At 28.5% G+C, this 15868-nt stretch overlaps 1 protein-coding gene across 3 annotated transcripts in view; it reads left to right on the top strand.

Annotated features, from left to right (window-relative positions):
* Nucleotides 1–15868, top strand: part of LOC129969115 (coronin-6-like) — a 52086-nt gene that overhangs the window by 26982 nt on the left and 9236 nt on the right. For 2 of the 3 annotated variants that reach the window (XM_056083527.1, XM_056083528.1), the window contains exons 2-6: nt 9823–10020; nt 10854–11106; nt 11439–11614; nt 12297–12413; nt 14710–14814. In XM_056083527.1, coding sequence (XP_055939502.1) covers nt 9823–10020; nt 10854–11106; nt 11439–11614; nt 12297–12413; nt 14710–14814 — 849 coding nt within the window. Of the gene's footprint in view, nt 1–7806; nt 7828–9822; nt 10021–10853; nt 11107–11438; nt 11615–12296; nt 12414–14709; nt 14815–15868 lie in introns of those variants that run through there. The other variant, XM_056083529.1, reaches the window with a different exon arrangement.

The following is a 15868-nucleotide window of genomic DNA, read 5'->3' as shown; positions in this document are numbered from 1 at the left end:
GTAGCTGTAGGTCAAATGGTCTTTTCTGTAGAGCGCCAACACACACACACACACACACACACACACACACACACACACACACACACACACACACACACACACACAAACTGAGCTTTATATAAGTATAGATTGACGATGACCCTGTAATTCGGGAAACTTCGCTCGGTACACAAAAACTTTAGACTTCTATTTCGTTCATTCCGATTGGTTTTTCTTATGAATGATTCTCCAACAATTTTATATGTCATAATTTCACGTTTTTAACGATTTCGGTTTTCATCAAAACTGCTCTACTTAAACTCATTTTTACCTATCAATCAAATAAAAAAAGACTCCGATTTTCTGCTGAGTCAAATATGGAAACAATCCAAATGTGCGACCAGTTTCTAAATGAAGATTGACAAATTCACCCTGATTTTTCATCCTCATAAACGTTTTATATATAGATAGATTAACGTTTTGTGATATGTTTTTTAACTCTAATTTTAACCCCTTAACTTACAACTACGGGCATAGCCCTAAATACGATGATCGAGCCGGAATTATAAATGTTATTGATTAATGTTATATATTAGAGATTGATAATAATTCCTTTGAATATCTGCCACAATTATTACATCAGGTTGTAATTACCTATCAAATATCCCACAAAATTAAACTAGTTGTGTCTTATACACAATATTTACATTCCATAAGTTGTGCGCATACAACTTGGGACCGATTTGCCGAACCGTGGATGGCTCGAAGTCAGCACGACCTTGTTTACGTTTTCGACCCAAACTTTTGGGACGCAAGTCGTAGTTTCAGGGGTTAATAAACTTTTAAAACATTTTTAAATGTATTTATCAACACTTATCTGTATTTTAGTAGCTATTTATGGTTGTTGTAATTAAATTTTAAAAATAGTATTTAAAAAATGAAACTTTAAAACATGCCACAATGTTCTGGGCTAGAAAGTCAAAATTCTTTTTACTTTTATTTATTGTTAGAATTAAATTGCTATCACCTTATTAATTTAATTAATTTGATCGCATGCAAAGCTTGTTATTAAAATTTCAATATATTAAATTTATATATTTGCTGAGAATTACACAATTGAATTTATACTTGATATACAAAACAAAGAGGGTAGTCAAAAGATTGATTAAATACAAATTTAATCGTCAAAAGATTGATAAATGATTATTTGCAAGGAAATCGTTAATGGGTGTTTAATTTTATCAAAACGATTCTATTATTTTTTATTGCATGCTTTTAAAATTTCTTAAACCAATCTGTTTTTCACTATAATCTTATTTGAGGTCACTGTCTGTAATTTAAAGAAATCTTGCATTCACCGATGAATTGAACGAATGTCTTGTATTCATTAAATGCTATACACTAGTGAATGAATATAATAAGAAAGGATATTCCTTGAGAACTGTATCATAAATTACGTATCTTATACTGAATTCCCACTTTTGTTACAGAATTTGAAAAATATTTTCATTGTTATTTTGAACTTGGTATTTAGTCCGCATGTCACCGATGGTTGCATTTTTGAGTAGGTTCAGAAGAGGAGTACGTCTAGGTAAAACGATGAGTCTTTCTAAATGTATGAACTCGTTTGGAATTCTGATGGTCCGGTCGAGGTATTCGAATATTTTTCTCTTAATCGTCTGCTAAATGAGGGATGACGATATTTGCGCATTTTTTACTTGCGATGTCACGAACAGAAGTCTAAACCGTGACGGAATCTTATAACAATGGAAGAATTCATTATATTTTTTTCTGTGAAAAACATGTATTTTATAAACGCAGGATAAATTTTGCCTCCTGTTAACACTGAGTACTCAAAAGCAAACTCATTCTTTTGCTGCTGGTTTAGATTTTTTTTTTTTTTTTTAGCAAAGATAGAATTAAATGATTGATATTTTTAATGTTTTAAATAAGTCTAAATTAACGGTATAATACTATATCTTTTATTAGTTTCTATATTAAATAATATTAACCAGTTAATTGTTTTTGAGGAGTATATCCGTCATGGAAACAGTACAACGTTTTGCGTTAGGACGAGTTTATTTGTCAGGAGTAATAAGTAGTAACAAGATGTCTGTATTTAAGATGTTTAAAATATTTTGAGGCCTACTCGAAATCAAAGGATCTAATAAAAGATTATTATGGGCTGTACCGTGCTTTGTTCAATACCATTCTCTAACAGCAAATTAAAACAGTAAATTAATTTTTTATGTTCCTTTTCGTTTATATGCAAAAAAATATATATTAGTTTAAGTTAATTAATAAATGTGATTTTTGAAATAAGTCTTTTCATGACAACATAATTTCATAATACACACATTCTGTGTTTGACGAGTATACTCGTTGTCGCTAAATTTTTACGACACAATTTAGATACGCATTTTTTGAAGAGGTCGAAACAGTTAACTGATTAAAATCCTTGTCTAACTAACTGGAAATCAGTTTCTTTGCGTGAATCGTATAGATTTTAGTTTTATATGAACATCAATAAATCAAGATGGCACTCAAATACTTTCAAAACAAGATTTATATTATATTTTCCTATCTACATCTCTTAAATAGGTATTTAATGAAATTGTAGATACACAATAAAGAACATATATTAATGATTGACGCTATGTGATTGAAATGATATAGTGTTTTTTCTATTGTAAATTTCCATTTCTTTAACCCTTTAATTATCAAATTATTTTGCTGACAATATTTCTGTTTTTTGCATCATTAGATGAGTCAGAATAAGTCTAGGAAAGAGGGGAAAACATTTTGAATTAATATAATTAATTTAATAATTAAAGGTTTTTAATTTCTCCCTTTAGTTGAGATCTATCTCATGCCGTCAGAAAAATTAGTCATGTTACAAAGATAACAATGTTTTAAACGGTTCTTTTAAGTAGCGTCGGCTTATAAAAGTTATAGTAAAATGACTGCTGTTGCTTTGAAACACCAATGCAATGCAATTTACACCATGTATGCAGAAAATTGTGGTTTTAGAAGGTTCGAATGCGAAACCATTTCTTTATTAGTTGCCTCCTACCAAAACATGCATTGATATTTTTCATTTCTCTTTATTTAATTACTTGTTGAAACTTTTTCCTTTATTTAAAAAATGTAGCAAATGTTTGATGCTTTACCTTCTCGAAATACTATCTTCTGTCCTTATTAAAAAAAAAAAAAAAAATGTCCAAATGCTCCTTTCCCATATTACGGTAATTATAATTGGATACTCCTACCTCGCCTATTAACAATTATCAAATCGTAAGTACTGTTTGTTTCAGTATCCTGAGACCACCACTTTTCGATGATTCTATCTCGCTAAGGGTGAAGCGCGGAAGGATGCGCATTTTCGGAATTAACTTTATTGCTAAATGGAAACATCTCCTCCTTTCATCCTTCCTCTCACTTCTATTTTCTTGAAATAATCTCATCCTAACGCATGCACAAAAATGTGGAGGTTTTAGAATCCGTTGGCAAACAATACATATGATAATAAGATATATAAAACTTTAAATTTCGATTTTTTTTTAATTATGAGTAATGTGTCTACTGTCTGTCAGTCAGCGATTTGGCCAAATATTTTGAGTGAGCAATCTAACTATATGGGCGCATCTTCCGACTATGGGACGTGTCATTATAGACTCCAGTTTTCAGGAAACTAATTTCCAAATTAAAAAAAAAAAAAAATGTACTGAATTGTCTTGTTTGTATATTTTCGTCCATTTAGAATAAAACGTAGTTATCTTATTTAGACAAATGCCTATATCCGAGTTTTTATTTATTTTTACTCTTTTCTCTCTCTCTCTGTGCTGGCGCAGTATGGTCAGAATTGGCTCTTGCGCCATTAAAACCCACAAATCCAATCCAATCTCTCTCTCTGTGGGGTGTGCTTGTGTGCGCGCGCGTTTGTATGTGTGTGAATATCACCTCAACATCTTTTATTAAATTTTAAGTTAAGATTTTTTATCGGTTCGTTTGAAAATTAAATAGTTTATTTTCCCAACATCTTCCTTTGAATCGTAGATGTATGTAATAATTTCTAATTAGCTATATTCTAAAATTAATTTTTTAATCCCTCGACCTTCAGTTTCTCTGTATAACTTTTAAGCACCGTGGACTATTCATTTTCCCACGGAATTAAAACGCTGTGTCGACAGATTCCTTTCTAAAATTATATAAGCTCAGAATTATATAAGCTATTTTCTCAGATCACTTTCCCTCCTTTCTGCCTCCCTTTTCGGTTCGTTATGCTGCTCTCATCTTGGCGTGAACACACATATCTTGACAAAATTTAGAAATTGAATTATTCGCATGAAAATATGAAGAATAAAAATCTCAAATATAATGTGTATAAATAAATTCATAGTATACATGTAAAATTGCGCAGCTTTTGTAAAAAAAATTTTTTGACAATTAAAAAAGGGAATCATAATGAACAGTTCACCGTAAGCAAACAACAATCGAAATATGCGTCTAGCTCATTTCTGATGCTGCAAAATAGTTGCACTTGGCGCATTTGCTCTTGTCAAATTACCAAAATCAAAAATTTTATGAAATGAAACGACGTATTTCGATTACTAATATTCAAAACCGAATTTTTATATCTCAGATATTTGGAACTTTCAGTTTGAAATATGCTTCACAGAAATTAATTTTTTAAAAGAAATTCTATTTTAATTAGACGGGTACTTAAAACATTTTTGTGCCTAATGTAATTATAACTTAAGTAGCTCACGTTTTGCTTTAAAATTGGCTGATAATGTAATAGTAACACGTTACGTAATAGTAGTAAATGTAATAGCAACAGGTTCCGGCTGCCGCTATAGCCATCATTCCAATTCGTTGAAAAAGTCAGGCTACCAATAATTTCTAATAATTTAATTTGGTTTATAAAACACTTTAACTATATATTTTATTCGAAATTTTCTGATTTTACCTATTAATGATAAGTTTTAAGAGTCCAGATAAAAGCTATTTGCAAAACCAGCAGGAGTTGTCTCACCAAAACTTTCTCGCGTACTCTCTAATAAAGGTGTTATTCCAAAGAACGATTTGCATATCATTAACGTACAATAGTTACGAAATATGAACCTTTGTCATGAATATGCATTCTTACTTAATCTATCGTATAATCCTTGGCTAGCTATTTGGCGATTAATTCCTGGCATGCGGTTAGTAGTATCTAAAAATCTATGATGCGTTTTTCTCAACCAATTGAAACAAAAATTTGACACAAAACTACAATCTCAGTCATAAAATCCCATGCCAAATTTGATATATTTAAGTCATTGTGTCTTTTAGTTATCATATTTGCGTGTTTCTGAATGTACATCGATCGACAGACAATCAATCCCTTGTTGGATGTGGCTCCAAATTTGAAAGGTGATAGATTATAGACTATCGATACTAATTCTGTGTATGGAATTTTATCCATCTGGCTTCCTTCGTTTTGTTGCTATAGTGTTAAATTATATTTGGGCAACCAAGCAGACAGACTGCTTCTGAGTGGATTTTGCTCAAAATTTGATAGGAATTCACAAATTTGGTAAAAAGACCATATACTAAATTTCATCTAATTCAAAGCGTTTTTGAATTGTTTTTGTCACAGACAGACAGAAGGACATTTTCCAAAAATGTATTTTTCCAATTCAGGGATGTCTAAAACATGGAGATTTTAGACCTCCATGACCATGGAGGATTTAGATCATCAACATCTAAAGTTCGAATTTTTTACGATTATTATACTTTCTAACTACGCGAACGTAAAAATCCCATAATTATGCAGTTTTGTTTAAAATTTAATATGGGAAAACCTCTTTATAGACAGTTTTTATATTCAAGAAGATAATCTTTATTTTGCTGGAAGTTATTTTGAAGTCTAAGGGTATTCCGCTAAAAAGAAAATTTTATGTTCAGTTAAGTCAAATTTTAATTTTAAGTAAAATTGGCAGAAAAAAAATGCAAAATATCATTTGATAAAATGCAAATGCAACATAATTTAAAGCTATTAAATTACGTTCAACTATGTGGAATCGATTTTGCTGCTGCATATTTGAAGTTAAGCCATACTTTATTTCCTCTTTGGACATTTCCCATTTTAAAATGTAACGCAAATGTAAAAATTCCAAAAATAAAGATTAAATTTTTTTCACTCTTTTACAGAAATGCTTTGGAAATAAACCAGAAAGTAATCAAGTCACTCAAATAATAAAGGAAGCTGTCGCATTTGGGAATTAATGTTAACTAGCCGCCTTAGGTTGCCGATTACTGTCCCTCCATATTAATAGTATTAATCTAGCCGTATAAACTATGTTGATGAACTACATCTTATCGCAGCAAAGAAAGTTTTATCTATACTTATATAAAGCTCAATGTGTGTGTGTGTGTGTGTTGGCGCTCTACAGAAAAGACCATTTGACCTACAGCTACCAAATTTGGTACGTGTATACCTTGGAGGTCGAGAATGTGCACCTGGGGTCCTTTTTCTGAAATTTTAATTATTAATTAAAAACTAACTTTCCCGCCAAAAAAATCTTCATTTCCCCACCGCCAAATGAGTAAGGCTTCAGCATTTTTTTCCCGCGCTAATGAGGCGTAGGCTTAACATTTTCGGCCGCTTATTTCAAACGATTCTGTTTATTTCCTTAATGTTTGATGCATTTAAAATTAAGCGTTGTTAATTAATCGATCTTTCAGATTCATTCTGAAGTAATTTTGAATTAAAATAAAACAGAAAAAAGGAAATAAAAATTAATGAGGAAATTAATTAAATTTCTAATCTGCATAGCGTTACCCCAACTGGCATAGAAAAATTCAAGCATTTGCATTAAAGTAACTGGCGTTGAAAATTCAAGCATGTGCATTGTGTTCCGATTGTTTACATCTATTTTCAACGGAAGCGGACTAGATTTAAATTATTTTTAGGTTAGTTGTATGCTTTTGTAATTAAACTGTATTTATGTTAGTTTAAGTTCATCGTTTTTTAAGTAATTTTTTTTAATCTGTTTTCGACCGATTATTTTAAACGATTCTGTTAATTTTCTTAGTGTTTGATGCATTTAAAATTAAACATTGTTAATTAATAGACCTGCTCATGATGAATCTGAAAAAATTTTGTTGGCAAATTCTTGAGATATTACATAAATTAAGAAAGATATTCTTTAGTGCCCATAAGGTTTGAATGCTCATTGATTCTGTTTTCAGTAATCATATTATAAAAAAAATGCTTTGTTTCAGTACGAAATATTATTAGATTAATTGCATATTAATCATTTCCACTTTAAATTAAAGCATAAATTCTACGGGAGCTAATAGAGAATTAGAGAGATACAGATTACGTTATGACTGAAGGTCTTTATAATATTATGAGTGAATTGAAATTTGAAGTTTTAAAATATTTTAATAAAGAAGCTATTAAAGTAGGAATTACATAAAATATTTAATTATTACAATTTTAACGAGCATTAAGATTGGCGAACCGGCTGGTCGCCAAAGGCGGCTAGTTATATAATAAACATATTGCATTCTGATGGGTAGCCACGTTTGTAAATGGCGCAATTGCTCCTATTTGTTGAGGCTGGAGTTCTGCCAAACCTTTTCTTTTTGAAACTTTTGGCAAGGAAAGAGTAGGCGACCGGTGATGACATATCTAAGGAATCATAAGCGTCCATATAAATAAAAATTGATGAAATCGAATTAGTTTTGGGGGGCGCAGGATTTGTTTTTCGGTTTTCTTTATTAGTTCAAATGTATAGAATGCCAGTAAGGCAGTTGATTCTTAAAGGAATTAATTGAGAGTCGCTCTTATAGAGATGGGTAAGCAAATCTATATTATAATACAGATCATCCTTGAAAAACAAACAGTTGCGAATTTAAAGGTTAGGTCCCGTGAAAAAAATTGTATTGATTTTTGGATACAATAGATTAGAATGAAGAATTTAAAAGTATATTCTAGCTCTAAGGCTAGCAATTAAATATTTGCTTGTTATGAAGTTTTATGAGTGAAAAGAAACTCGAAGAAACATTAGGTGAATTTGTTAGATTTTATGAAATTGTTAGCATCGAAGTTATTCCGCTGTTTATTATTTTCATTTTAATGTGAACTGTTTGTATTGATATGTATCGACTCCATACTGATTATTGCATTTTTTTCTTCAAAATAGCAACTTTCCTACTGTTTCTTTGTAAATAATTAAAATCTCATGTTAAATTATAAAATTAGACCCATGAATTATGAGAATCCAACTTTTCCACACTTTTCGTCCGTCTCGCTTACGTAAAAAGAGCTAAATCAGAAAAAATTAAAAATTGGTATTGGTTAAAAAAGATAAAGGAATAGGATTCTTTTCTATGTAATCCATTCTGTTTTCTAGTAGTTTGATCGATTTTGATGAAACAGTAATTGGGCTTGTAATTTGAAATCGTATTAAAAGTTTTTAAAAACTGGATGAAAATTTTTAATTCATCCCGATTATTAGCGTTTAAAAGATAATTCCCTGCATTTTAAAATGTGTTTTGTTAAATGTGATTCATGTCAGTAGGATTATCTGTGCATGATCTTATTAATTCAAAACAAAATTGAAAAATGGTGCGATATTGCTTTAAATATTTTAATAAATTTTTAAAAAAAATTAAATTTGAGGAATTTTAAGAAAGCCACATAATTAATAATGTAACTTTAAAGGCTTATAAATAATATATTTGCATGCTATTGTTTGATCTTCAAATGTTTTCTCTTATATTTACAAATTTATAAGCCAACTTAGTAGTTGAAAATTGTTATGGCTTTATGTTACTTTGATATATCAGCTTTATGTTATGTATTTTAATATTATCAGTGTTCAGGAATATACAAAGTCTATCTAGCAGTTTCATTTCTGTAAGAAAAGTCTTCTATTTTGGCTCATAAGACCAAGATTTAAAAGTACTATTCTTCATGGAATAGGGGAGGTTGGTTGGTTAACCTTTTCTGGGGTCATGGGAAGTATGCTTCCCACCAAATTCATCAATATTTTTATGAAGTTATGTAGATTAGAGTAAGTTCTGACAAAATTTTCAATATAATAGAAACTTTGATGTTTCAATTCCTTATCTTACACAAAATTGTCTTGATTTGTCTCTAAATTAATTAATTAATCAAATTAAATTTATCCAATAAGCTAAATGAATAACTTTTCTTAAGCTAATCTCAATTCTAAAAATATTTTAATATACCATGACTAGAAAAAAAATGGCCTTTTATAGGGTTAAAAAGTAGGAAACTTGTTGACGTACTGTTTTTCACACACACAAATAGAATAAGGTCAAACACTTAAGTTTTCAGTATTATAGACAGTAAGAGAAATTGTGTAGAAGCATAATTTCATTGTTAACTATAAACATTTGGGCTATAAGACTTTATTGCAGCTTTTTGTTTCCATGCTTCTAAAACCTTTTTAATCAATTATTATAATATTAAAATTTAATAAAGGTGAGGAGTTATTTTACTACTCATCTTTACTATTACTTTTTTTACTACTTTTTAAAATAATAAATTTATTCATTTTGGATTATTCATCCTTTGTAATTAAATTGCTAACTATTACATTATAATGAATTTCATGTATAAAAATTTCTTCCCTGTATACACTCTAGAGTTATTTTTGTGCCAAATTTTTCTATCAGAATTCTTTTTATGTAAAATAAGTATTTGATGTGATTTAGTGGGAAAACAGTATAGAATACTTTGTATTTGTTGAAACTCACTTCTAATTGCAATTAAAATTTATAGAGGAGAATCGTTAAAGTTTAATATATTTCAATAATTTTCAGATGTCTTTTCGCATCGTACGCAGCAGTAAGTTTCGTCACATTTTTGGACAACCATTGAAGCGTGAACAGTGTTATGACAACATTCGGATTACGTCAAACTCGTGGGATGCCAGCTTCTGTGCTGTCAATCCTAAATTTTTAGCAATTGTTATTGAAGCTGCTGGTGGTGGAGCTTTTATGGTGCTTCCACTTAATAAAGTAAGTAAAGTAAAAATAATTTCATAAGAAAGGTATTATATTTTGAACTAATAACTAAATGTTTTGTTTCATAAAAAAAATTATCTTAATTTAAGAGGAGCATATTTATTTAATAATAGAAAGAGCTGCTGTAAAATTTTGCAAAGATTCTCAGAAGAATGTTTGAGTCTGAAAAAGAAGGCGAGGAGGGGGAAAAAAATACCTTACAGAATAGATTTTTAAGAAGAATTCTTTCATTGAAGTATTAACAGCTATTAGCATAAAGGAATATTAAAGCTCTATCATTCTAATAGTATAGTTTTATATTAAAAATATATAATAAGGTACATTTATATGCATATGTATTTTGATGTTCCCTTGACTTGATTAATATTTTACATAGGAGTTTTATCCCATAAAATTGTAAGCAACTGGTATGTATTGATTATAACATGTTTTTTGAAGTATTTGTTTAAATATTTCAAGAATTTGCTCCCAAATGCAAAAAGTATACGGGACATTTCCCAACAATTAAATTTTCATTGAAAGCCATAAGAATATTTTCTTTGTGAACAATGCTCTGTCTGTTGATTAATTAGAACTTATTTAAAATGAAATATATAAACAAAATCAATTGACAATAATTCATCAATTTAAAGAAAGATTGATTATAAAATCTAAAGATTCGAATTTAATTTTTATTCTTATCCAGTTTAATTCCTTTTAGAGGAGGTATAACAATTTTGGAATCAAGATATGAGGGAATTTATTTAAATAATATTAATCTTGCATGTTGATAATTTTTTTCTTTGTCAAGTTTTGCTATTGAATTTTGGAAATGTTTTCTTTTATAGACTGGCAGAATTGAACCCAATTATCCTCTAGTAAGTGGACATAGAGGCCCTGTTTTGGATATTGCATGGTGTCCTTTCAATGACAACGTCATTGCCAGTGGCTCAGAGGATGGTATCGTACGAGTTTGGCAGATACCGGATGGAGGCCTAGTTCGCCCACAAACAGATCCTATTGTTGAACTGATTGGTCACCAAAGGAGAGTTGGTCTAATTCTTTGGAACCCAGTTGCCAACAATGTTCTCTTAAGTGCAAGTGGGTATAAATGTCTTCTTTTCACTTTGTTAGAAATTAATTATGGTGTTTTTAAATCTAAAGATTCATGCAATTTAATGAATAATTTTGTGTTTCATTCGCTCTTGTATAAGTTTAAACCTTGAATGATGCTATTAAAAGTATTCCTATAAATAAAAATGAACATTTATTTTCCCTGTTAAGGCAATTCCATGGAATTCTAATTTAAAAATTAAAGTTACAACTTTTATTTTGTCTGGAGTTTTAATTATAGTGTTATTTTTGAAGAATAATAAATTTTTATACATATATTTCATTGCAAAGAAATTTGAATGAAGATTATTTTTTTGCAGGTGCTGATTTAAAGATTATAATTTGGAATGTTGGCACTGCCGAAATATTATATTCTATTAATCATCCTGATCTCATTTATTCTGTATGCTGGAACTGGGAAGGAAGTCGGATTGTTACTACTTGTAAGGACAAGAAAATTCGGATCTATGATCCAAGGAATGGTGATATGGAACAGGTGAAAAATTTCAATGAGTTATATAACTATCGTTATCTTTGAAGATATTTCGTGTTCCAAAAAGAACTTTTAATAAATTTAAAACCTAAAAAGAAACCTTTTTAAAGAGACAAATTTCTACTAAGTATAAAGTTCATACTTTACATTTTTGTTTAAAATTTTTTTAACATGATTATCAGAATATAATATTGTCAATAACATAAAGTTTAAATGTGTACAAGAAAGATGTTGATATAATTCAAATTCCCATCCACATTCAGTTATATTATAGCTGCGTTCCATTATATCTTGAATAAAATCTAATTCCCATATTATCTAGTTTGTTCATTCTTTTTGTAATAACAGTATAAGCTATATATTATGTATGAGTATTCAAGTAATAAACTGGAAAAATTCGCATGTAAACCTTCATCTGTTGAAGTGACTTGATTTAGTTATAAGTTCTAATAGTTGTTTCTACCAGAATAATGATGATTGTGTTGCAGTTTAGTGTCATTATTTTGTCCTCAAAATTTAATTATGTGAAGCAAAACAAATAATGTAATTACCACTCTTGTTCTAATACAAACTTAGTGGTTTATTTTGACAATCATTTTATATGAGATTTATGGGAGTTAGTTGCTATTGTGCAGTACTGAAATAAAAGTACATGTATTATATATTATATCATTTTGTTTTTCAGGAAGCTTTAGGGCATGAGGGGGCTAAGCCTCAAAAAGCAATATTCTTAAGAAATGGATTAGTGTTCACAACAGGGTTTTCTCGAATGAGTGAAAGGCAATATGCATTGAGAAGTGAAGTAAGTCTTAGTTTTCATTTATTTTTAAATTTCATTATTTATTTTCAGTTTATATTAATTAATATATTAATTAAGTGTAATATTGGATCATGGAAGTAATTTTGTTGTCTGTATAAGGATGGATTGGAAGAGGATTGCATTTTCTACAGTTTTAACTAATTCATTACAGATTAAAAATCTATCAACTCTAAAATTATTTATATTTATATCTCATTTTTTTAAGTCTTTGAAATTCTTTATAACTGAAAACTACTGATAAATAAAAATATTCAGTTCAGATTTAATTGATTTAGTTTCACATTTAAGTCCGTTCTAGTTTTTACACTTCAAAATGAAGGGAAATAAGTGGACTCAGTTGGAGGAATTTCCAATATAGACTATTTAAGACCAATGTCTTTCAAATACTTGGGGAAATTTTCCAAAATTATTTTGAAAATTTAGTAAGAATTCATGGGAAAGTTTTTTTTAAATTCAAAATTTCATACTGGAATTCATATTTGAAGAATCATGTTTGTGTTATCTGTCCCTTGCCTATCAATTATGAATGTACAATGGAATTAATTATCTCTATCTTTACTAATAAGAGTACTAATAATAAATTACTAATAAAAATCTTTACTAATAATAATCTTTACTAATAATAAATCTATAATTACTAATAATTACTTTATTAAAGATGAATGTATTTGTGTGTGTGTGTGTGTGTTGGCGCTCTGTAGGCCTGACCGTTTGGCATAAGCTACCAAATTTGGCACATATATACTTTGAAATGTAGGGATTGTCACCTTGGAATATTTTTTTAAAGGATTTTAATTAAAAATTAAGCTGGATTTTGGCATTTCTCTGCAATAATTTCCAAAAATATTATACAATATTAAATTTTGCAGCATTTTCTTTCTTTCTTTTTTTTTTTAATAAAAAAATGTTTTTTTAATGGTACCGATTTAAAAGACTTGAAAATTTTTCTAGAATTTTGGCAATTTTTAAAAATGATTTTGCCTAATTTCTTACAGTAGATTACAGTGGTGCCCTGAAATCTTAAACCATTTTCCGTTGTTTCATCAAATATTTGATCGGGTAATTTTCGTCCATTGTTTGAAAGAAGAAGTTTTTGGAAGAATAATTCTGCTAATATCAGTGTAATTTATGAGATGAATAAGAAAGAGAATACTACAAAATTTAGAATATAGACAAATTGCATAATAACTTTAATATATGTTAAAATCTTATGTATTATGGATATGAAATTATATCTAAATAGTTAGTTGAAATCAAAATTTATTAGATGAGCTGGACATTTATGTTTTTAATAGTGCTATGATGTTATGGGAGAAAGGTTCATGTGCATAATGAACAGAACATATGTAAAACATTTAAAATAACACAGCTTTAATGTCTGACAATTTGTCTTAATCATGGATGTGATGCTATATTTAAATGGCTTAACTGAAACTAATTCTAACCAATATCTCTGGCGAACCAAACAGCCGTGAATTGCGACTTGCTGTTAATAAAGGAGAACATGTGCACATATGGTTTCGACAGATCATTAGACTTCCAGATTTGGCAATAATAGATATAATTTGGAGGATGGGAATATGCACAACAGAGCTATTTTTTTTTTCGAAATTTTTATTAGAATTTTAATCAATAAATAAGGGAAATTTTGGTTTTTTTTCCCACAATAGCTCCTAAAAATATTACAGAATAAAACATAGGTTCTTCCTATATATAGGATTTTTGCACCATCTTAAAATTAAAAAATATATATACACATTAATAATTTAATAATCTTACCAACGTTTCCTGAATGTTATTTCCCTTAGTTAAACTGATTATTCTTACTCGAATATTTATATTTTAAAATGAAGTAACTTTTAAAATTTAAAATGGTACTTGTCATATACTAATTGCTATCTGATTTGTAAACTCTATAACATCCTACTACAGATGTCTTTTTTAGTTTTTGAACTCTTCTGCTCAAATATTTAAAATGTCTGTATTCCATTGTGAAATATGTAATAACCCTACTAGCACAATATTCCCATAATGTTGTTTGATGTTTTGAATACCAACTAATGTTAGGAGGATATCGAACGATCTTGTTCAATATTTTGTGCTAATAGAGAAATTAATACTAATAAGGCTATAAATTTTTTTGTTGAAAGTGAAGTTATTAAAATATTTTTAATTTGTTTAAACTGTTTTTCCTGTGTGTCTATTATTTCTATGGAGTAAATATATTGAATAAACGGAAATTAAAAAACTTAATTAATGAATATAATTTTAATTTTAGGTTGCCTTATCTGAACCCATTGTTCTTGAAGAGCTTGATACAAGCAATGGAATTTTAACTCCTATTTATGATCCAGATGTTAATTTATTATATCTATGTGCAAAGGTAATTTCTTAAGAATTTTTTTTTTATCCTATTAATAATATTTTGAAGAGAATATCAAATTTGAAAGTGTTCAACATTATGATAAAAATAAATAAAAGGTATGACCTGTATAGAAATTTTTACTTACTTTTCCTTTGATTTTTTTTTTTTTTTCATTTTATTAACAATTTCAGAATTTCAGTTTCCTTAATGACTCAAGTGGTTTCAATAAATTAAAGATCAGACAAAATATATGGTTCATGAATAGATTAAAAAATTTTGAAATAAATTAATAGAATCTGATAACTTCATCATTGGAATTTTGAACGAAACTGATTTTGTTTAATTGCTCTTTCTAATTTTTGATGATGTTCTATTGACTTTGAAATCTGTTCTTGAAAGAATGTCTTTTAACATTATTCTCTTTATATTTTCGTTCTTGTCTACATGTTTTTCAAGTACTTTGTTTGGAAGAATGCAGAAATGAATTTTTACCTTTTTAACATCACTCTCAAAAGGTTTAGACAGCATTTAATTGTATACATAAAAAAAAAATAATATACTGCATTAATGCAGGATCAATATTATTTATTTTTCCTCTGATATTTCAATTATTTATTTTTCTGTTTTCCATAAATACAGGTTTTTAAGAGAATAAATAAATGTTCTTTTAATAAATAAACAGTAATAATCTTATGTTTAAAATTATCAAGCATAGTTTGTTTTCTATCTTGAGTAATGCTGCAATTTATTTGGCATAGTTTCATAGCCCATTCTGTTATGTTTGGCATAATATTGTTGGATAAGATTTCTTACCTTAATAATTTGTTTTTAAAATGTAGTAGAACTTATAAAAGAACTTCCATTGTGCTTTGTGCAGTAAAGTTTTGTAAAATGTTCTTTCTGTAATATATCCAAATAAAAACAAAACTTTACATAGTATGAAACATGTTTTAAATAATTTAATTGAATCACTTAAATAGAAATTTTCTAAAATGGAAAGTACAATCTTATTAGATAATAAAGCAAACTAATAGGTTAACATTTTGAATTAGCTAGTAGGTAATCTTAAGTT

Source organism: Argiope bruennichi, chromosome 5, assembly GCF_947563725.1.
Source record: "Argiope bruennichi chromosome 5, qqArgBrue1.1, whole genome shotgun sequence".
Taxonomy (NCBI): domain Eukaryota; kingdom Metazoa; phylum Arthropoda; class Arachnida; order Araneae; family Araneidae; genus Argiope; species Argiope bruennichi.
This window is presented reverse-complemented; position numbering and strand designations above follow the sequence as displayed.